The sequence below is a fragment of the Phragmites australis genome, chromosome 23, assembly GCF_958298935.1.
Source record: "Phragmites australis chromosome 23, lpPhrAust1.1, whole genome shotgun sequence".
Lineage (NCBI taxonomy): Eukaryota > Viridiplantae > Streptophyta > Magnoliopsida > Poales > Poaceae > Phragmites > Phragmites australis.
The window spans coordinates 6127918-6150873 of NC_084943.1; the positions used below are offsets into that span (position 1 = coordinate 6127918).

A 22956-nucleotide genomic window follows, 5' to 3' on the forward strand; every position below is an offset into this window, starting at 1 on the left:
GCACAGCTGTGATTCTTCATGCGAGCTTTCAGATCCTGATTTGCTTTCGTTTTCCCCTATGGCATACAACATTATGGAGTACCTATTGTGGCTCTACTTTTTGTTACTGTTTGGTAACTTTTGAAGGAAACTGCAAATCCTCGCACACAAAAAAAAAAAAAAAAAAAAATCCGAGTCCAGAAAAAAGCTAAGCTAATGCTCTCACATGTTGGGTTTACTGGGGGTTCGTTAATTATATGGTTTATGGTCCCTACCTCCCAGGATACAATGACCTTTTCACCTAGTTCTAAGTTGACTTGAATGTCTCCAGAATAGTTACTAATTACGTAGTTTGTAGACTGTCATGTCTGGACTGTTCAGTAAAAATAAGCACAGACCCTAAAGACCTGAATTTACTGGCTGTGAATGCTTCTTTTTTATTAGACAATATTTAATTTCACATCAAAATACCCTATCATGATCAAAAACATTTTTAATGACATGTTTTAAAAAAACTTTTAAGTAAATTGCAGTAGTGGACATGGTTCTTGCGCCAAACCTGCATATAATTGTAGGAGGCATAATTTGGAAATGCTTGATCGAGCTGAACAAGGCGTTGTTCCAAACAAAGGTGTAACTTGGTAGCGCCAAACATGGTCGCGCACTCCCCCAAAACTCCCAAATTATGTCCTCCCTCCTCCGAAGCGTTGTCCTACCTGGCCAACGCTGGTCACCATCTCAGCGTTGTCATGGGTCTAAGCTGTCAGGACAGGCACATGACGCTAAACCTGGTGCAAAGTGCAAATTTATCGCAGAAGAAAACGTCCGAAGTGGACTTTTGGATTAAAAGTGGTGTTCTTTGCACGCACAGATCACCAGATATGTGCCTTTGAAAACTGCTTCTCAGATTTAGGCCCTGTTTGTTTTCTGCTTCTGCTTCTGCTTCTGCTACTGGCAGAAGCCAGAAGCCAGAAGTCAGAACAAACGGGGTTCTGGAGAAGTGATCTAGAAGCCTGTTTCTGAGGAAAATAAATTAAAGCTGAGAAGCTCGCTGAGATACGTTTTTCTGAGAAGCTATATGCTGAGAAGCTAATAATTTATTGTAGAAGCCAACAACTTATTTCCAAAAGCAGCTTTTCAGATAAACCAAAAGCACAGCTTTTAAAAAAACCCAAAAGCAGAAACTCACACAAACAGGCTCTTATTGTCTTCTTTGGATAGTAACCAATTTTCTATATTCATCTCTTTAGTCTTTACGAGTGTAGTTCATCCAACTTCACAACATTGATTAATATGCTATTTGTGCAGGGAGATGATGTTTGTGCAATTTGTGACGATGGTGGCTATATAACTTGGTAGGTATATTTATAATAAAGTTTCAGTGGTTACTGCCTTCCTCCCCTTTATATGTGCAGTTATGATACTTAATTCGCTATGTTGACTATGCCCAAGGGATTTCCGTCACAGGCGAAAATCCCGTCGTGAAGGGATTTTCGTTTCCTTCAGCACTCCAACGGTTTCCCTTCACGATTCTCGTCACGAAGGAATTTTCAGGTCATTCCCTTCAGAACGGGATTCTCTCTCCTTTACCTTCGCGATTCCCTTCGAAGGGAAGCTGTTGGAAATGAGAGAAAATAAAGGGAATGGAAACGGGGAAAGGAATCGGGAAGGGAACGAAATGAAGGGAATATGGTTGGAGATGGTCCAAGAGCCGTTCACAATTGAAAATTTGACCCTCTCAACCACTTCCTTTTCTTGAAGGTTGTTCTAATGAATGTAATAGCTAATTAATGTCCTTTTAGTAACAGAGTTCATGATATGCCTACAAAACTAATGGTGCAAGAAGATTATGCTACATTGATCTATTATGATTTATAACATCTTATCTTTACATGATAGTTATTTGTCTTCCTTCTTTAAAGCATTGCGGAAAAAATGTTAGACAGTCATTTGTCAGAAAAGTTTTCAATCTCAAATGCTTCTAGCAACATTTGATAATTTCTATAAGAGAGAGGGAGGGAGGGGGAGCCATTCAATTCGTATGTTTCTTGTATTTTGTCGACAAGTGTTTCTAACTCACCACATAAAGTATCTCATTTTATGTTGCAAAAAAAGTGGTGAGTAGTGAGCCTCAAACAGGACATTTTCTTCTGTGTTTTGTTCCAGTGTTGCAGTTTTAGCATGTGTGCAGACACTTGAGTAGAATCTATCAGTTCTCTTTTAAATGTGTACTTAAGTACCTTAATTTCCCTATAAATTCTGATATGTTGCATGCATTTCTGCAAAGAACTTTACAAGAATAAGCCATATCTTGTATCTATATTAAAGCTGAGTTTAAACAATGACAATGAGAGTGTCACATCACCACATTTCTCCCATATGTCCTATTTCCCATCCAATGGTTACACATACACCTAAATAATAATTTATAAATCCCGATTGTGGAATGTGCCACAAATAATACATATAATTGTTTTCAAATCCTATTTCCATGCTTGTCTCTTCTTACCTAGCCTTTCTTTCAGCTGTGATGGTGGATGTCTGAGGTCTTTCCACCTAACCGAAGAACACGGTGAAGGTTCTAAGTGTGGATCCCTTGGGCTTACTAGTGAACAAGCAAAGGTATCTCTTGATTGAGTTTCCTGATTCTTTAAATAATGCTTGCTTTTGTATGTACAATTGCTCATGTTTTTCATTTATAACTCAGATGATAAGTGATAAGAAAGATTTTATATGCAAGAACTGCAAGTATACGAAACATCGGTGTTCTGCCTGTGGATTATTGGGGTCTTCAGACTTGTCATCAGGAGCCGAGGTAGGCATAACTTAATGTTCGATTATGACATTATGTTACACTGTGACTTTTTAGTTTATTTATTTTTGGAAAAGATGAAGAAACGACAAATGGTATAACTGAAACAGTGTGTAAAAAAGGACAACTAAATTTTTTTGTAGAAAGAAAGAATGCACATATATCTCAAGATGCCCTTTTCCATTGGCATATGCTCCAAATGTTATTATCTGTATGTTCTCATCTGCATAGATGTAATTCATTGTTAACTTCTGCATTGCTTGTAAGGTATTCCAATGTAAGGACTACGACTGTGGGCACTTTTACCACCCTAAGTGTGTTGCTGAACTGCTGCACCCTGATAGCAAATTCCGGGCCACCATTTTTGAGCAGCGTGCATAAATGTAGTGTGAGTTATGGAGGAGAGAATAAGGATGATAAGGATATGCAGTTTGCAGTATGCAGGCTCTGCCCAACTACATACCACAGGAAGTGTTTGCCCAGGTTTTCCCTTATACTGGAGAAGTGGAGATGCCTCTGCAATCCTCCCATGTCCCCTTCTTGTTAATATCTATCGATCAAATTGGGATTTTCGTTTCCTTAGAGTTTGTCCTTGTTTTGCAGTGATATCCCCTTCGAAGCGAAGGAAGGTCACAATGGTTACATTTTTCAAAGGGCATGGGATGGCATTCTTCGTGATCGAATTATGATATACTGTATGTATGTTGATTCTATCACCTTTGTCAGCTATATACTGCGCGTGAATTATTGAGTTCTGCTGAATTTTTGCAGGAAGCATGAGATCGTAAAAGAGCTAGGAATTCCCCAAATGAAACATCTCATCTTTCCTGATGCCAAAAATCACTGTGTGGCAAAAGGTCCTGAAAGTGCACCCAAGGAACAAGAGCTACACGACCACCCATTATCTGAACAGTCTCAGTCTCTTCCACCAGCTGCAGGAAACCAGAATCAGTTCTTCTGCTCCAATCCCATGGACTCATTTGCACCAAAGTCCTTGTTTCCGCATCCATATCCAGGCTCCTGTGGTTGGATCGATAATGGACCATCCGACCTCTCTGTCCCTTGTAGATAAAACCAACAGTAACAGGCCCTTTGCAAAAGTGCAAAGACAGTGGCAGCTTGGGTCTGTTAGATATCAGAAAAGTTATAACTATAGAAAACCCTGGGTTTTATGGCTTGTGGCACATATCCCTAGGTTTTACTCATTTGGTTTTAGAAAGCCCTACCCTATGCAAGTCTAAGCGATGACTTGCCAGTGCCACCTGCAGTGATGGCGGATGAACATGGTGTTCTTGTTGTTGGTGTGCCGTGATACATGAACCTGCAATACAGGGTTATCCCCACCTGCAGTGATGGTGGATGAACATGGTTTTCTTGTTGGTGGTGTGCCATGATATTCAAAACCTGCAGTGCAGAGTGATGCTTCAGGTTGCAGTGGTTGATCAGATCAGGTAGGAATTACTCGCTGCGAGGTTCTTTGAAACCGTATGGCATAAAGCCGATAAGCTACCAAAGGTTATAAAACCTGGATTAGTTTACACCATGTAATGTCTGTAGGACCGTGAGACCATATCGTGCGATGATATGAGGGTGAGCTATTTCTATGAAAATTTCGAAGATTGAGCATAATGTTCGCTTTACCTAGAACTGACAATTCTTGAACTAGATGTATATCAACCTTGACTTGGAATACTGCTACCACATGGTGTTATTACTGAAGTGCTTACATTTTTTTTTTTGACTGATAGTATCCTGTAAATCATCTTCATTGGCTTCCAATCCATGTATAGTATTGCTCTTGACCTCGTGACAAATTTTCCACCCTCCACTTTGTGACCTTCTTGAGTCTTGACTCCATGCATTCCCCTAAAACCTGCCTCCCTTCATCAGCCATGTATATTTCGTCGTCACCGGGCCGCTTACCATCCATAGGGAATGTGAATTTGCAAACGGTGTACAAAAGCACTTCTTTTTATCCCATGCAATTCTTTTAAGAAGAAGAATATTAACGACCTTCATTTTAGACAAAAAAAAAAAGTGCGCTGATAACCTAAGATCCATGGTGCTCTTATATACACCCTGATGCATGAATGTAGCACCGAGGCCGGCCCCAGCTATGAAAGTCAGCGAGAGGATCAATCGAAGACACTGCCTTGGAGTTGTGATGCATGGTTGAAACTTGTGCCCGTCGAATCCGCACCAAATAATCAATCGCGGCATCGATCTAGAGTTCTCGGAAGCGAGAATTCACACGCTTTTTATAATCCTCTCCTTAATGCCCAATGGAATCTTGACACCAATCCTCTGGAAGCTCACTTGGAATCCCGATGAGCAAATCTGATTGACAACTCAAGTCGACACCAATCCTCTGGAAGCTCACTTGGAATCCTGATGAGCAAATCTGATTGACAACTCAAGTCAACTGCAGTTGCAGGGCAGGGATTTGAGGGTCTATTGAGATAAGTTGTGGCTTCAGAGTTACTGGCTAGCTCTCCTGATGAACGGTTGAATTTTGGTTGTTGACTTTTATAATAAACTTTTAGCTTTTCAGCGCAAAAAAAAATCAGAAAGCAGCTGTCCTTAGGCAATGGCATAAACAGTTGTCTAGTTTGACAGTTTTAATATCTAATGCAAAGGTGGTTATTCTTCTTCTAGATACCCTAGAAGTATTTAGAGATCTTTCCCTGCAAGAGTGGAACTTTAGAGAAATTCTCTAATCTCACTTGGCTCATCTTTTAGTACAGCAGAAAATCTATTGCAAGCAAAGAGGGACCTTGAACTAAGTCAAGTTTGGAGATGAATGTACAAAGTTTTTTCATGCCAATGCAACTATTAAGTTCTAAAAGAACTCTATTCTTTTCCTGCTAGATGTTTCCAGGAATGCCCGCATTTCTCATGAAGGGAAATTTGAGCTTTTAGGGTCTTCTTATAAGGAGAGGCCGGGTATGTCTGAATTCTCCTAAATGCACTGTGATCTTGCTGAGCTTTTGACTATGAGAAATGATATGGACTCTTTGGAACTTCCCTTCTCAAAGAAAGAAATTGATAAGGTTGTTGCCTCTCTGCCTTCTGGTAAGTCTCCTGGGCCTGATGGCTTTAATAGTGAATTCCTCAAAAGATGCTGATTTTGTTATTGCACATGATTTCTATGAAATGTGCAATACTTTCTATGAGGGAAATATCAATATTCAAAGTATAAATGGGCCTTATATTACTTTAGTCCCTATGATGGACAACCCAATCAAGGTGAATGATTACATGCCAATTTCTCTGCTCAATTCCTCTATAAAACTCATTACTAAGATCCTAGCAGATAGACTGCATTAGCAAATCATTCGTTTGGTTCATAGAAATCAATATGGTTTTATTAAGGAAAGATCCATTCAAAACTGTCTGGTCTGGTCTTTCGAATACTTGCACATCTGTCATAAATCAAAGAAAGAGATTGTACTTCTAAAATTAGACTTTGAGAAGGCTTTTAATAAAATTGAGCATTAGATGATCTTGGATATTCTTCTTAACTTGGGCTTTGGGCAACGTTGGATTTTTTGGATCTCTGAAATTCTTAAGACAGCACCTCAACTGTTCTTCTTAATAGAGTGCCTGGAAAAGTTTTTCATTGTAGGAGAGGAGTTAGGCAAGGGGATCCTCTCTCCCCTCTCCTGTTTGTTCTAGCTACTGATCTGGTACAAACCATTCTTAACAGAGCAAAAAACATGGGTCTTCTCCATTTGCCAATTCATTTGGGAGCTGATTATGATTTCCGTGTGATACAATATGTAGATGATACTCTTCTTGTCCTTAAGGCCTGTCCTAGGCAGCTTTTAGTATTGAAAGCTCTTCTCGATACTTTTGCGGACTCCACTAGGCTAAAAGTTAACTATAAAAAGTCTATGATGGTGCCAATTAATATAGATGATGCAAAAATAGAAATTCTTTTCAGAACCTTCAATTGTCAGAAGGGAGCTCTTACTTTCACCTATCTTGGGTTGCCTCTAAGCCTTACCAAGCATAAACTTGATGATTTTATACCTCTTATTGAAAGACCTAAAAAGAGATTGGTCAGTACCTCCATCTTTTTTACTCAAGCTGGAAGACTAGAATGGTTAATTTTGTACTCTCCTCTTTCCCTATTTTTTTCATGTGTACCCTGAAAATTCCTATGAGAGTTATTAAACAAATAGATAAATATAGAAAGCATTGTATATGGAGAGGCTCAGATATTAATGGAAAGAAACTGGTTTTGGCCACCTGGAAGAAGATTTGTAGGCCAAAACAAGAAGGTGGTCTTAGAGTTGTAAATCTGAAAGCTCACAATGAAGCACTTTTGCTCAAAAATCTTCACAAGTTCTTTAATAAGAAGGACCTGTCTTGGGTCAATCTCATCTGGGATCAACATTACAAGAATGGCACTTTAATTACAACATCAAAGAAAGGTTCGTTCTGGTGGAAAGATACTATCAAGCTTCTTGATTCTTTTAAAGGCATTGCCTCTCCTCAAATTGGAAATGGTAGCATAATTCTTCTTTGGATGATCTTTGGTCTGGAATGGTTCTGCAGCAAGCATATCCAGAGCTTTATTCATTTGCTAAAAATAGCAACATCACTTTATATGAGGTAAGTCAGCTGAGTCATCTTTTAGAAGCCTTTTATATTCCTCTATTGACTCAAGCTTATGTATAATTTCAAGACCTACAAGAGCGTCTCTCCAGCTCCTCTTTAAGTACTCATAATGGCAAATAGAATTATATTTGGGGAAGTTCTTTCTTCTCTGCAAATAAAGCTTATAAATACCTAATTAGGCACACTCCTATTCATCCAATCCTTAAGTGGACTTGGTTTTCTTGTTGTCAGATAAAGCATAAGGTTTTTTTTCTAGCTGCTTCTTAATGATAGGCTAAACATAAGGAACATTCTTCACTGCAAAATTATTTTTCTGCTTTCGTATACTTGTGATTTATGCATTTGGCAGATTGAAGAGAACACATATCATCTTTTTCTTCTTTGTTCCTTTGCCAGAAACTGTTGGTACCTTCTTCACCTCAGAGTCAATGCAAACTATAGCACTGTTGCAAATCTGAGATGCTTCAAACGAAAGCTTGATGTTATTGCTATGGAAATCATCATTATAATATGTTGGAGTATATAGACTGTCCACAATGATTGGGTTTTCAATGATGTTTCTCCATCTTTCTTTTTAGTTTGGTCTCAGTTCAAAAAGTTTTTCGCGCTGACTATTCATAAAGCAAAAGCTTCTCAAGTGGACATAATGTATCAATGGCTTGCTTCTTTAGAATAACTTGTATATGTCTTTTCCTTTTCTTTATTTTTATATTGTAATTCCTTTTTGTACGTTTTTTTTAATATATAACCAGTAGGGGACGATCATACCGTTTCATAAAAAAAGCCAGAAAAGTCAGTCAGAACCTGCTTCTCAGCTTTTAGTTCATTTCAGCCACAACCGTTTACTCAGTTAGCCAAAAGCCATAGAAACCGGGGCCAGAAGCCAGACGTTTGGATAGCTTCTGATTTATTTAGGAAAAAGCTGAAAAAAAAACCTATCCAAACTAAGGGGTGAATATTGCATGGGAATGCCACAGCATCGATTAGAAACTCGAGAGTTGCAGCACAAGCAACGAGAAATTAATTGTAGCTTCTGGGAGAAGCCCGGTAGGCTTTGTTTTTGGATCTAACGAAGCCATCAGTAAATATTTCTCTGCACGAAATGGAGTGCAGCTGAAGGAGACAATAAGCACATTGTTCTAAGCAAAAAGAAGTGCTGCCAAAGGAAACAGTTAATTTGCATTAGATCTCGTTTGCAGTTCCGAAAAGTTCTTACTAATGGAGTAGTTATATTCTCTTCTTGTTTTCAGAAAATTGTGAGACGACTCATTAAATCATTTTACATAGATTAATTGCTGTTAAATTTGTGTTCATGTTTCAAATATTTTTCGTAGGGGAAAATACAGAGGCAGACTTCATTGTCAATATAACACATAATATATTAAAGATTTGGATGGCAAGGCGGATCTCTTAAGCAGAGTATTCCGAGTGTAGGGCTAGCGGAAACGGGCTATCGTTTTCACATATCCGAGAGTCGTACTTATCTCAGCGTATCAACGCCAAATGATATATGCCGGTATCACGAGGTACATACATCTACACTACCAGAGATGTAATCTTTAGTCCGTAAGTACCATGTCAACATGCTCCACACGAATGGTCATAGATCACACACAATCACTATCAATCGATCTACCATATAAACAATAAAGAACCCTAAATTATGCTGCAAAAACAGAAGGCACAGCAATGAAACCGGTGCAGGGTCAGACTTGGATCCAAACTACATAATACCAACTTGCAATACAATACTCAACACAACACAAAAATTAAGTACATTGCCCCAAGAGCCTACACATATGTACTACTACTGATGGTAGCAAGGTACTCCCTCTAATTGTAAATATAGGTTGTTTTAGTCTCATCAATTATTCTCTAAATATAAATCATTCTCGAACTTCTATGCACATTTTTTTCTTTTACTTCCTTCTTACCCTTGTTTAATAAATGCTATCACTCTCACAAATGAATACGTTATCTTTTCTAATGTAGAATAAATAAAGGGAACCAAAGGTCATTTGATTATTTTCTTAATCTTTGTACATAAATCTAAAACGACCTATATTTGTAATCGGAGGAAGTATCTTAATTGCCCTAACCACCGTACGTCCATGGTCAAAGGTCACATAAAATATTGGCCATCCCAAAGCCCTAGTGTGAAATTAAATGGAGTGCCAATTAACTCAGGTGTTAAGTCCTAACACTCTCAGGAGCATTAGCTATAGCTCCCTACTAAACCCCAGAGCTAGCTGGGGAGGCATCCATCCAGATCCAGCTCCAAGCTCCAGCCATGGAAGCTCACTACCCCAAGTACCTCCTCTATGGCCTAATCATCCTTGGATCATGGCTCCTCTCCAGCCTCCTACACTTCCAGTTCTTCCACCTCTCGCTCTCCTCCTCCTTTGCTGTTCCCCGCCGCAGCGCCACGCTCGTCGCCCTCCCCGTGGCCCTCGACGCCAAATTCCTCCCTTCCCCTGCAGTGGAAGCCGACGACAGGCGGTGGTCGGCACCGTCGTCTTCACCGTTGTGCGAGGGGCGGTACGTGCACATGGTGAACCTGCCGTCGCGGTTCAATGTGCTTAGGGACTGCGTTGAGGGCTCACCGTTATTCGACAACATGTGGAGCTGGTGTGCAATCACGGTCAATGGCGGGCTTGGCCCCGAGATTGGCCCCGCCGGCAACAGCGGCGACGGCGAAACCAGTATCATCCCCAGCACCGGATGGTGAGCACTAACACATGTGTACATGCAGATTCATGATGGTTTCGAGTTTGTGAGATGAAACATGGTTGCTGAGATGCGCGTTTGCGGAAACGATGGCAGGTACAGCACGGACCAGTACTCGCTGGAGGTTATCTTCCACAACCGGATGCGGCGGTACGAGTGCCTCACCGATGACCCAGCGGCAGCGACGGCGGTGTACGTGCCGTACTACCCGGCGATTGAGCTGCACCAGCACCTGTGCGGGTTCAACACTACGATGCGGGACGGGCCGTCGTCGGAGTTCCTGCGGTGGCTGTCGTCGCGGCCGGCGTGGGCGGCGCACGGCGGCCGAGACCACTTCATGGTGGCCGCCAAGACCACGTGGATGTTCCGGCGGCAGCCCGGTGGCAACGACGAGGGGTGCGGCAACAACTTCCTGGGTCAGCCGGAGTCCGGGAACATGTCGGTGCTCACCTACGAGTCCAACGTCTGGGCCCGGCGGGACTTCGCCGTGCCGTACCCGAGCTACTTCCACCCGTCGTCCGCCGGCGAGGTGGCCGCGTGGCAGGCGCGCGCACGCGCTGCACCTCGGCCGTACCTCTTCGCGTTCGCCGGTGCGCGCCGCCCCAACGGGACGCTGGCCATTCGCGACCGCGTCTTCGACGTCTGCGAGGCTGCGGCGCGGCGCGGCCGGTGCGGGATTCTGGACTGCAGCCACGGTCTCGAGGGCAGCATCACCTGCCGGACGGCGCAGAAGGTCGCCTCCCTCTTCGCCTCCGCGCGCTTCTGCCTGCAGCCGCGCGGCGACTCCTTCATGCGCCGCTCGTCCATCGACTCCATCATGGCCGGCTGCATCCCCGTCTTCTTCCACCGAATCTCCACCTTAAAGAAGCAGTACCTCTGGCACGAGCCGGAGCCGGGCAGAAGCAACGACGACGGCGATGACGACCGCCAGTACTACGTGCTCATCAACTCCGACGACGTGCTCGAAGGGAGGGTGGACATCGAGAAGGTGCTGAGCCGGTACACAGACGAGGAGGTGGCCGCCATGAGGGAGGAATTGATCAAGATGATCCCGAGGTTTATGTACAAGGATCCCAGGGTGAGGTTCGAGGGGGACATGAAGGACGCGTTCGACATCGCCATGGACCAGGTGTTGGAGAGGATGAGGAGGATCAAGAACGGGGAGGAGGTGGGATGGAAGGACGAGAGTGATGAGGAGGTTGCCAATGATTCATGACATTTGCTCAAACTTTTTTTCGTTTTCGTGTTTATGTGTTGCAACTAGCTAGGCTACTAGTTTTTATTTGCTGGTGTTGTTAATTTGCTGTGTATGTTAGTTAATCAGTGCGTATATTTTTCACTAGTACCCGCTCAAAACCAGTACGTACAATATCAGCGATTCCCTTCCTCGATCTATCCTCGATCCTCTCTCTCTCCTTCTCGTCTCTCTCACAGCCCGACTCCACGAGCATCGTCGATAGTGTGTGGCAGCGTCTCTCACTACCGGAGACGGCGTCTTTGCCGAGTGTCCCATACTTTGCTGAGTGCTTTTTATCGGACACTCGGCAAAGAGGGTCTTTGCCGAGTTCCAGAGGTAAAGCACTCGGCAAACATCTGGCACTCGGTAAAGAGGGTCTTTGCCGAGTGTAATTTTTAACACTCGGCAAACTCTAATTTTTTTCCCCCTTTTGGCCTCCAAATTTTTTCTACAGTTCTCATACAGTACCTGGTACTCCATGTTCCAATGTGGCATATTTCTCGGACTTTTTCTATATTTCTTTAATTCATTTCAATTAATTGAATTTTCTTGGACAATTCAAATTATAACTGCTAGTCATTCGAATAATGAAAAAAAATTAATGGAAAAATGATATTCATGTTATTTAGTATATTGTGAGACCGTATCCAGGAACATACCACCAATTTCGAATATCAAGGTCACGAAACATGACCACGAACTTGCGATCGAGTTGTTTTTAAATTGTATAAAAAGCAAACAAAGTCCGAAAATCTTGAAACTTGTCAAGATATCATGATATCATATGTGGAGGCTGTCATAAAAATTTGAGAAGGTTTTAAGCAAGTTATCACGTACGATGCTTGCAAACCGAAGAATCTCAGCAAGGTTTTAAGCAACTTCTTCGGAGATTCTTCGGTTTGTAAGCATCGTACGTGATAACTTGCTTAAAATCTTCTCAAATTTTTATGACAGCCTCCACATATGATATCATGATATCTTGACAAGTTTCAAGATTTTCGGACTTTGTTTGCGTTTTATACAATTTAAAAACAACTCGATCGCAAGTTCGTGGTCATGTTTCGTGACCTTGATATTCGAAATTGGTTGTCTGTTGCTGGATACGGCCTCACATTATACTAAATAACATGAATATCATTTTTCTATTCATTTTTTTTCATTATTCGAATGACTAGCAGTTATAATTTGAATTATCCAAGAAAATTCAATTAATTGAAATGAATTAAAGAAATATAGAAAAAGTCCGAGAAATGTGCCACATTAGAACATGGAGTACCAGATACTGTATGAGGACTGTAGAAAAAATTTGGAGGCCAAAAGGGGGGAAAAAAATTAGGGTTTGCCGAGTGTTAAAAAATTACACTCGGCAAATACCCTCTTTGCCGAGTGCCATAAGTCTGGCACTCGGCAAAGTGTGTCTTTGCCGAGTGCCATACTTCTGGCACTCGGCAAAGACCCTGAAATTTTTTTTAAAAAAATCCCGGTTTTCTTTGCCGAGTGCCAGATCGGGGGCACTCGGCAAAGAATTTGCACATGTTTTTAAAAAACCCCTCTTTGCCGAGTGCCAGATCGGGGGCACTCGGCAAAGCAGGGATTTAAGTACCCGGCCCAGCCGGCCCGCACGCACGCACGCACGCGCACCCGCCGCCGCCGTCGCCCGCGCCCGCTCCCGCGCCCGCCGCCGCCAGCCCCTGTCACCGCGCCCGCCAGCGCGCCCGCGCCGCCCGCGCCCGCCGCCGCCGGCCCCTGCCGTCGCGCCCGCCAGCGCGCCCGCGTAGCCCGCGCCCGCCGCCGCCGGCCCCTGCGCCGCCGCCGCCGGCCCCTGCGCCCGCAGCCGCCGGCCCCTGCGCCGCCGGCCCCCGCGCCGCCCGCGCCCGCCGCCGCCGGCCCCTGCGCCCGCGCCAGCGCCGCCGCGCCCGCCGCCACGCGCCGCCGGTGGAGGAGGAGAAAGAGAGGAGGAGGAGGAGAGGAGGAAGAAGGAGGAAGGGAAGGAGAGGAGGAAGAAGGAGGAAGAAGAAGGAGGAAAGAGAGGAGGAGGAGGAGAGGAGGAAGAAGGAGGAAGGGAAGGAGAGGAGGAAGAAGGAGGGAGAGAAGGAGGAGGAGGAAGAAGGAGGAAGAGAAGAAGGAGGAGGAAGAAGGAGGAAGGAGGAAGAAGAAGGAGGAGGAGGAGGCGCTCCGGTCGTCGTTGTCACGTTCCCGACGTTTCCGTATCACTAGGTATGCCATACCGTCGTCGTCGTAGTATTACTAATGGTTGCGGTAGTAGTAGTGGTAAAGTAGTTGTGGTGGTAGTCAAAGTAGTCGTAGGAGTGGTTGTGATATTGTTATATATATGCGGTTGGATATAATCTTGTGGATGTCGGCCATCGTGCCGTTCATATATATGTGCATGTCGGCTATCGTGCCGTTGGTTTTGTTGCAGGTTTTGGAAACCTCACCGTGCAGGGGAGGTGCTGCCGAAATTTTGTATTAACAGTTTTATATTTCTTTTTTGGCAGAGAAGAGTCAGTCGGAGCGGCGCCGGAGTACCTCGGCGACCCCGATCGCCTTCCTTGGCGCTGCGAGACTGCCTGCACCACGTCGCCTGACTCCACCGCCACCCTAGGTATAACCCCTCTTTCCGTATCATGTTGTAGATCACGTAACCCAGTTAGGCGTCTCCCGTTCGAAAGAGATACGGTTGGAAATATGCAGATATTTGCATATCTAAAACCGTATCTGTTTCGAATTGTCCACGTGTTTTGGACAGCACGCGGATGCGTAGGTGGGGTTAGTTTTCATGATCTGCTCCGATCGGAGACAGAGTTTCGGCATCATCTCCCTGTTGTTCTCCGGATACACACTCTCCCTAGCAGGACGTGTATTTGGAGAACAGCGGGGAGGTGCTGCCGGAATTCTGTCTCGAATAGGAGTAGAGAATGGAAACTAACCTCATCTACGGATCCTCGTGTGGGATTAGGACCTAACCTCACCTATAAGATAGTAGGAACGTCGTGTAGATGCAATTGATGTTTATATTACTCGCCGCTATATATGTTAGAGGATGGAGGACCGTGAGTGGATGTACACGGGCCGCGCAAGTCAGGGTCAGGTCACCAATGAATGGATCGACAAGACCGATGCTTTCTTGGAACGGGCATTTGGCGTGGCTGCTAAAGGAGCGAGTAAAATTTGCTGTCCCTGCAGCAAATGTGCAAACAGGAAAAGACAAACGAAGAAGGTAATGGGGGAACATCTTTGGAAGAATGGATTTACGGCAGACTATACCCAGTGGGTCTACCATGGTGAAGCCGATCGTACGAGAGAGGAGGTGGTGAGGCCACGCGTCGAGGATTATGATGCTGAGGCCGGGGTAGCAAACATGTTAAATGACTATCACGAGGCACAGTTCGCTGAAGGACGTACGGAGGAGGAGCCAGAGGCAACCGCAAAGGCGTTTTACGACATGTTTGCCGCGGCACAGAAACCCCTTCACGGCCAGACAAAGGTTTCTCAACTGGATGCCATTGGACGCATAATGGCGTTGAAGTCCCAGTATAGCCTGAGTCGAGACGCCTTCGATGGTATGTTGACAGTTATTGGCAGCCTGCTTCCGGAGGGTCACCTTCTGCCAAAGAGCATGCACGAGTCACAGAAACTCCTTCGTGCACTTAAGATGCCGTATGAGCAGATACATGCTTGCCCGAAGGGGTGCGTCCTATTTAGGAAAGAATACGTGGAAGCAAAGTACTGTCCAAAGTGTAAATCATCTAGGTTCCTGGAGGTAGATTCTGGTGATGGCCAGAAGAGGCAGCTTGACATTCCCGTGACAATCCTACGGCACCTTCCGTTCATACCGAGGATCCAACGGCTATACATGACCGAGGAATCCGCGAAACAGATGACATGGCACAAAAATGGCAAACGATACAATCCTGACAGGATGGTACATGCATCCGATGGTGAAGCATGGACCCACTTCGATGGCATTCATCATGAGAAAGCTAAAGAGGCTCGTAATGTACGTGTTGCGCTGGCAACAGATGGGTTCAATCCTTATGGAATGATGGCTGCCCCATACACATGTTGGCCCGTGTTCGTTATCCCCCTCAATCTCCCCCCCGGCATATGCTTTCAACGACAGAACGTATTCTTGTCGTTGATAATTCCTGGACACCCGGGGAATAATATGGGTGTGTTCATGGAGCCTGTGATTGATGAATTGGTCCGTGCTTGGGAGGAAGGGGTATGGACATACGACCGAGCTACAAAGAAAAACTTCAAAATGCATGTTTGGTACCACTACTCCCTGCATGACTTCCTGGCGTATGGGATATTCTGCGCCTGGTGTGTTCACGGGAAGTTCCCATGCCCAGTATGCAAGGAAGGTCTGAGGTTCATTTGGTTGCAGAAGGGTGGCAAGTATTCATCGTTCGACAAACATCGGCAATTCCTCCCTCTTGACCATGCATTCAGACGAGACATCAAGAACTTTACGAAAGGTGTCGTAGTGACAGACCCTGCACCACCGATAATGACTGGTGCCACGGTTCGTGAACAGATAGATGGTCTCGTGGTCAATCCAGAAGGTGGTTTTGTGGGATATGGTGAGCAACATATGTGGACTCATAAGTCGGGCTTGACTCGGCTCCCCTATTTTGATGACCTTCTCCTTCCGAGCACCGAGGACCTTGATGGAGAAGTCGTCATGAGGGTGGGAGGAGGCAAGAAGCATGGGCGATACTGGATTGGCGACGGCGCAATCGACTCGGTCGCTACTCCCAGTCTCTCCCAGATTCGAGCAAGCAGCACGAGCACGAGCCCGGCCATACGACCTCGGAAGGACACTTCACACCACCGGGTGGAGGCACTCGAGGTTATTCCTGGTTTATTCGTCGTTCATTGGTTTTTTCATACCTTTCCTTTGCATTATTGTAACATTAGGGTGAATATATTGTAGGCCCAGCTGGAACAAGAGAGGAGGATACGGGAGCAAATGCAGGCGACGATGGAGGCCGAGCAGCGGAGGATGGTGGAGATTCTTCAGTACATGCAAAGTATTGGCGCCGCTACGGGTGTGACTCCGCCACCTTCGCTATTCGCTCCACCTCCACCTCCACCTCCACCTCCTCACTATTCTACTCCTGTGAGTATAAATGTTTTAGTTTGTATGTTCATGCTTACGGTCAAACCTAGTGGAGTATGAAAATTTTATTCATGTATGGTATATATTTATCTTGTCTCACACATGCAATCTCTTCTCCTTTGTGCAGAATCAATCGGCGGCATCGAACGATCCTCATGCTTCAGCGAATCATTCACCAAATCAGTTTCATTGACCATCTTGGTGATGATACTTGTAGTTGTTAATGGTACTTCTATTTGCAATTATGGTTGTAGATGATGGAGCACTTGGATTACTTGTGAACTTATTTGTGATATATTGTGAGACATGTGATGTTTGTGATATATATGTGGTGTTGGTGATATGTATGTGCTGTTGATGATATATATGTGATGTTGGTGATGTTTGTTATATATATATATATCTGTTTGTTTGGATGGGATGTCAAAAACAAATAAAAAAGGCTGTTTTCAGTCACTTTGCCGAGTGCAATGGCCATGACACTCGGCAAAGAGGCCTCCGCTTTGCCGAGAGCCACGGTCCAGGCACTCGGCAAAGATGGCCTGTTTGCCGAGTGTCCTCCAGGTGGCACTCGGCACAGACGCCACCTTTGCCGAGTGTTTGATTCATTGGCGCTCGGCAAAGAGGAAGCCTTTGCCGAGTGTCAGATTAGCACTCGGCAAACTCTTTGCCGAGTGCCCGATAAAGTGCACTCGGCAAAGAGGTCTTTGCCGACAAATTTTTTACCGAGCGCCCTTTGCCGAGTGTAGCACTCGGCAAAGCCGTTGCCGAGTGTATATCGTCCTTTGCCGAGTGCCTGAGGCACTCGGCAAAGAAGCTGTCTCCGGTAGTGTCTGTGCCGTGCGTGGCCTGCAGAAGTAGTGCGGGGAGGAGGAGCGCGCGCGGCCTGCTGGAGCAACGTGTCTTAGTCTGCCTTCCGGGACCTCCGCCGCAGCGGCCGCTCACTCCGTCACCGAGGGGTGCCACTATAAGCTCGATCGTCGTCGCCTTGCTTCGCCGAGCTCGTCGTCTGGCCGTCGCCGTCGCGGAACAGCAGCTTCCGTTGGGTAACCCGTAAATGTTAGGTATGGGTAATACGGCCTCGATCGAATGGGTATGGGTTTAGGTTAATATTGCAACATGGCTTGCTTTAATTTGCACCTTTGCAGCTACGCTCGCCCTGTATCCTTGTCTCACATCATGTGACTCATAGTCAAATTGCTCGGAATCGTATCAAGTAAAGTCAGAGGATAAACAGTATCATGACATTAGCCCTTTTAAACCGTTAGATCCAAAACGGATTTACCAGATTGCTTACTACAGTACCTCTACAAATAGTAGAATCACTACAGTATTTTTGCTACAGCAAATAATGGTAGGATATTGTTTACATAGTACGTTCTGGCAACTTTGCTTCACAAAGTTAGAGGATACGCGTCCAAATTGCTCACATCATGTGGCCACATTCAGTAACAGACGCAGACCCAATGGGTAGAGCTCACTCTTATTATTCCTCCACCTTCACCTCTTTCTCCTCCTCCTCTTCTTACTCCTCCGCCTCTAATCTTTAATGGACTTTGAGTCGGTAAGGCTAGAGCCCCCAGCCCTCCCTATATAGATCCGTCCTTGGCCACATCCTATGTAGGCTAGGAAGGGTAGCTTCGGAAATAGACCCTTTTTGCGAAGAATGAACAGTAACCTGCATTAGGAGCATATGTAAACTGTTTTATTTGATTATGATGGAAATCATTTGTGTGAGAGAGAGGGAGAGGGGGAGGTCATCATGATAAAAATGAAGTTTCTTATTGGAAGTTAACTTGTTTGTTGGAAGTGGCTCCTCTTCCGCTGCTTACTTCAATCATAAATATATTGTGTTTTAACAAGATATGGCCTTCAATACATACCTTTGACTACTATTTTTCATTATGATATATTTATAAAATCTAATAAAATTGTGATACTATGAAAATATTTTTTAGAACAAATCAACACATATGGTTGTAATGTTTCTCAACTAAATATTTTGATAGCTACACGTAGTCAAAATTGTAAAAGTATAACCAACCATCGAATTTTTTAAGTGAGTTTAGGATGAAGAATAGGACGACGTAAATCACTCTCTTTTAAAGTAGAAATGGATTTTTGTTAACGGTTTCTTTAGTGAGCTAGGTTGAAGCGAACTTGAGATGAAAGTATGAGATGGCTTACCATCTCTGGTCAACGGGATATTCTAAAGTAGTAAATACAAATATATAGAAACAAGTTGCATGGGCCGGATGGCCCAAGTTCAAGGCACCCTGGTCTGATGTCTTCGTCGTCCGTGCCTAATCGAGCGCTCCACGAGTGCCATCGGACTTTTTTTTTTAAAGAGGAAGTTCTATTTCATCAAGCAAATGAAAGTATTTCGGTCTCTACACCTTACCATGTATGCGACCTACAATTAAAACAAAAACACACTCTCTTACAAAAGATGTTAAAAAAAAACGACAAGCATTCATCATCGATGACATATTCTATTATTAAATCTCCACCCATGCGTGGCGAAGATCTCCATTATAGATGTCTCCAACACACGACAAGCCATACACATTGTTGTCATGTCTTCCTCATGCTGCAACAGAGTCCAGAATCTTGTCCAATATGTTACCCTGAAGATAACCTGCATAGATGAGTGAATTTGTTTTTTTTATCAAAAATCACATCATTCCGGCTCAGCCAAATAGCCCAACAAATGGCACTAGCCCCCACCAGAATTTGTCTTTTCAATTTTGCTCCTATTCCCCTAAGCCACGTTCCAAACATATTTGGAATGCTACGAGGAGGATGTAAACCAAAAGCGACCACTAAAGTTCTCCATAAAAATTTGGCTAGATTGCAATCAAAGAATAAATGTTGAATCGTTTCATTCTTGTTGCAAAAGCAGCAATTTTCATTACCATGCCAGTTTCTTTTAATTAGGTTATCTTTGGTAAGGACAACCCCTTTCTGTAGAAACCACAAAAAAATCTTTACTTTTAGAGGGATTTTCAATTTCCACACATATGGGTTGTCATCTAAGATGTTTTCATTTATAACAGCCATATACATCGAATGGACTGAGAATTGCCCATTCTCCTTTAATGACCACTTGAAAATGTCAGAGTTTTCATTAAGATGAACACATGCTATTTTTGCCACTAGACTATGCCAGGCTGTCAAATTGTTTCCCACTAGAGCTCGTCTAAAAGAGACATTTAGAGGATCTGAGTTTAACACTTCCGATACCATGGCATGTTTTCTGTGAACTATGTTATATAATACCGGGAATTGCTCACTTAGTGTAGTTAAGCCGAGCCATTTCTCTTCCCAGAATCTAATCTGTGATCCACTTTGTACTTCAAAATTCCCAAAGGAAAGAAAAAAGTGCTTTGATTTTCATTAGACCTGACCAGAAATGTGAATCGCCTGGCTTCTTTTCTACCTGAGCAATTGTCTTGGTACCTAAATACTTGTTTCTCAAAAGCCGTTGCCATACCCCATCTTCATTAATGAGTTTGAATAACCATTTGCCCAGTAGACATTTATTTTGAACATCAAGGTCTTGTATGCCTAAACCCCCTTGTTCTTTAGGTCTACATAGCATATTCCATTTTGCGAGTCTGTATTTTGTCCTATGTCCATCACTCTGCTAGAAGAATCTGGATCGGTAATAATCCAATTTCTTTAAGATTCCTCTTGGGACCTCAAAGAATGAAAACATAAACATCGACAGACTACTCAAAACGGAATTGATTAAGATTAGTCGGCCACCGTATGACAAGTGTTTTCCTTTCCAGCTGTTTAATTTCTTTTCAAAACATTCCTCTACTCTATTCCAGTCTTTATTACTTAATTTCCTATGACTCATTGGTATTCCCAAATACCTGAAAGGGAACTCTCCAATCCCACATGCAAAAATTTGAGCAAATTGTTCTTCGCATTCCTTCGCCTCTCCGTAGCAGAATAACTCATTTTTATGGAAATTAATCTTAAGACCAGATAGTTGCTCAAATGCACAAAGCACCAACTTCATATTCATAGCCTTTTCGATATTTTGATCCATAAATAGAATAGTATCATCTGCATATTGTAATATAGAGAGGCCACCATCTACCAAATGCGGAACGACACCTTCAACCTGGCCATCTTCCTTGGCTCGTGCTATAAGTATGGCTAACATATCAACAACTAAATTGAAAAGGATCGGTGAAAGTGGGTCTCCTTGCCTGAGCTCTTTCTTAGTTTGGAAGAATCTTCCCACATCATCATTGATCTTAATTCCAACACTACCCCGTGAAACAAACTGTTCTATCCAATTGCACCACTTTGTTGAGAACCCTTTCATACGTAAAGCTTGTTGAAGAAAAGACCATTTTACCTTATCATATGCCTTTTCAAAATCTAATTTGAGCACTACTCCACTTAGATTCTTCCTATGCATCTCGTGTAATGTTTCATGCAGAATAACCACTCCTTCCATAATGTTTCTTCCTGGCATGAATGCCGTTTGTGTTGGCCTTATCACCTCATCCGCAACTCCTATTATTCTGTTTAGCCCAACTTTAGTAAAGATCTTGAAGCTAACATTGAGTAAGCATATAGGACGAAATTGCTTAATATTTATGGCCTCTTTTTGTTTAGGAAGCAGAGTGATAACACCAAAGTTTAACCTGTAAAGTGGCAATGTTCCTTTGTGAAACTCCTTAAACAAAGCCATAAGGTCATATTTTATGATGTTCCAAAAGACTTGATAGAACTCAGCCGGGAACCCGTCTGGACCTAGTGCTTTGTTGTGTTTTATTTGAAAAATTGCCTCTTTAACCTCAGTTTCAGTGAATAGTGCAACTAACATCTCGTTATCTACCTCTGACACTTGCGGAATATCATCCTTCTGAGTTTCATCTAAAGAAAAATCCCCTTCCTCTGGAGGTCCAAATAGACCTTTGTAATACTGGGTGATATATTCTTTTAATGTTTCCTCTCCCTGGATGATTTGCTCCCCATGTTCTAGCTGGAAAATACGTGCTTTTCTATTTTTACCATTCGCTACAAGCTGAAAATACTTTGTATTATCATCTCCTTGAAGCAATTGTATTGTCTTAGATCTTTGGTACCATCTAATCTCTTCCTCTCTTAACAAATGCACAAGTATCTCCTTTAGGCAATATTTTAAATGTATCTCATTCGGCTGAAGCATCATTTGTTCTGCCTTTTTGTCCAATTCATCTATCTTTGTACGCAATTCCTTCTTTTCCTTTTTATATGCGCCGCTGATATTTTTGGCCCATCCCCTCAAAAATTGCCTCAATCTTCTAATTTTGTTTTGCCATATTTGAAGAGGAGTTGACCCCCTAATTTTTTCTGCCACATATCCGCTACTAACTCGAAAAAACCATCCCGAGACAACCAACCAAGTTCAAATTTGAACATCTGTTGGTTAGCTCTACTTGATGAATTCCCCGTGTTTATAAGGAGTGGTGTATGATCAGAAATTTCCCTACTCAATGTTTGAACTGTTGATCTAGGAAATTTGAACTCCTAATTAGTGCTAAGCAAAATCCTATCTAACTTCTCATATGTAGGGATTGCTCTGTTGTTTGCCCAAGTATAATTTCTTCCTGACAACTCAAGCTCCCTCAAATCCAAGCCATTAATAATAGCATTGAACAAGAAAGGCCATTTATTATCATAGCGATCATTATTTTTTTCACTTGGGTTTCTAATTATGTTGAAATCCCCACCAACCATAATAGGTAAAGACTCTATGCGACAAGAATGAACTAACTCAGTCAAAAAGGCCCCTTTCTCCTCATTTTGAGCTGGACCATAAACAACTACTAACACCCACTGGAAGCCATCATCTCTATTTTTCAGTTTAAACTTCAAAAAGAAGTCACCATGAGATATCATTCCAATGTCATACACGTCAAGATTAACTCCCATTAACATGCCACCGGCTCGACAATGAGGAAGTGTCCAATCCCATAAAAAGTTCCTATTCCCACAAAAGTGTTTAAGTTCTGCATCTGTGTATTCCTTTCTGTTTGTCTCTACAATTGCAATAAAGTCTAAGCGCTGTTCCGAACTCACATCATATAAAAAACGAAATTTAGCTACGTCCCGTAGGCCGTTACTATTCCAAAAAATTCCTTTCATTGTGAACACTTTATGTTTTTCTTAATCACCACCCCTTTTTTGTTTTCTTGTTTTTTTTGTTTTTCCTGGAAATGGCTTTAAAGTCACAGCTTTGGTGACTGCCATCATCTTCAAAAAACTCATCCCTAATATCACCACATAGGTGACCTAGGGTGAGTTGGTCCAGGTCATTATCATCATCAGAACTGTTCTCATCAAAATCTACCACCTCTTGTAAAAGCAAAATTGAATCAATCTTCTTTTTTGGAGCTACGCTTACCCGATCTCTTTCAATATTTTTCATCCGATTTAAAGCTAAGT

The 22956-nt window shown here is 43.2% G+C and overlaps 3 protein-coding genes across 3 annotated transcripts; all 3 read left to right on the forward strand.

Moving 5' to 3' along the window:
• Positions 1 to 632: 632 nt before the first annotated feature.
• LOC133905952 (protein ENHANCED DOWNY MILDEW 2-like) lies at positions 633 to 4453 on the forward strand. The gene is given in 8 exon segments (XM_062347772.1): positions 633 to 751; positions 1245 to 1334; positions 2505 to 2601; positions 2687 to 2794; positions 3059 to 3162; positions 3164 to 3274; positions 3395 to 3486; positions 3563 to 4453. Coding segments are annotated over 8 exon segments (723 nt in total). The 3' UTR covers positions 3565 to 4453.
• Positions 4454 to 9627: 5174 nt separating this feature from the next.
• LOC133906494 (probable xyloglucan galactosyltransferase GT11) lies at positions 9628 to 11518 on the forward strand. The gene is made up of 2 exons (XM_062348417.1): positions 9628 to 10138; positions 10238 to 11518. Exons 1-2 carry the CDS (start codon positions 9705 to 9707, stop codon positions 11355 to 11357), a joined length of 1554 nt encoding a protein of 517 aa, XP_062204401.1. The 5' UTR covers positions 9628 to 9704; the 3' UTR covers positions 11358 to 11518.
• A 4519-nt stretch (positions 11519 to 16037) lies between these two features.
• Positions 16038 to 16877, forward strand: LOC133905793 (uncharacterized). Its single transcript, XM_062347559.1, has 3 exons — positions 16038 to 16233; positions 16318 to 16503; positions 16631 to 16877. Exons 1-3 carry the CDS (start codon positions 16066 to 16068, stop codon positions 16694 to 16696), a joined length of 420 nt encoding a protein of 139 aa, XP_062203543.1. The 5' UTR covers positions 16038 to 16065; the 3' UTR covers positions 16697 to 16877.
• The last annotated feature ends 6079 nt before the right edge of the window (positions 16878 to 22956 follow it).

Coding starts and splice junctions, on each gene's coding strand:
- LOC133906494 (XM_062348417.1), top strand. CDS start 9,705: ATGGAAGCTCACTACCCCAAGTACCTCCTCTATGGCCTAATCATCCTT. Junction 10,139..10,237: donor ATCATCCCCAGCACCGGATG/GTGAGCACTAAC, acceptor AAACGATGGCAG/GTACAGCACGGACCAGTACT.
- LOC133905793 (XM_062347559.1), top strand. CDS start 16,066: ATGAGGGTGGGAGGAGGCAAGAAGCATGGGCGATACTGGATTGGCGAC. Junction 16,234..16,317: donor ACCGGGTGGAGGCACTCGAG/GTTATTCCTGGT, acceptor AATATATTGTAG/GCCCAGCTGGAACAAGAGAG. Junction 16,504..16,630: donor CTCCTCACTATTCTACTCCT/GTGAGTATAAAT, acceptor TCCTTTGTGCAG/AATCAATCGGCGGCATCGAA.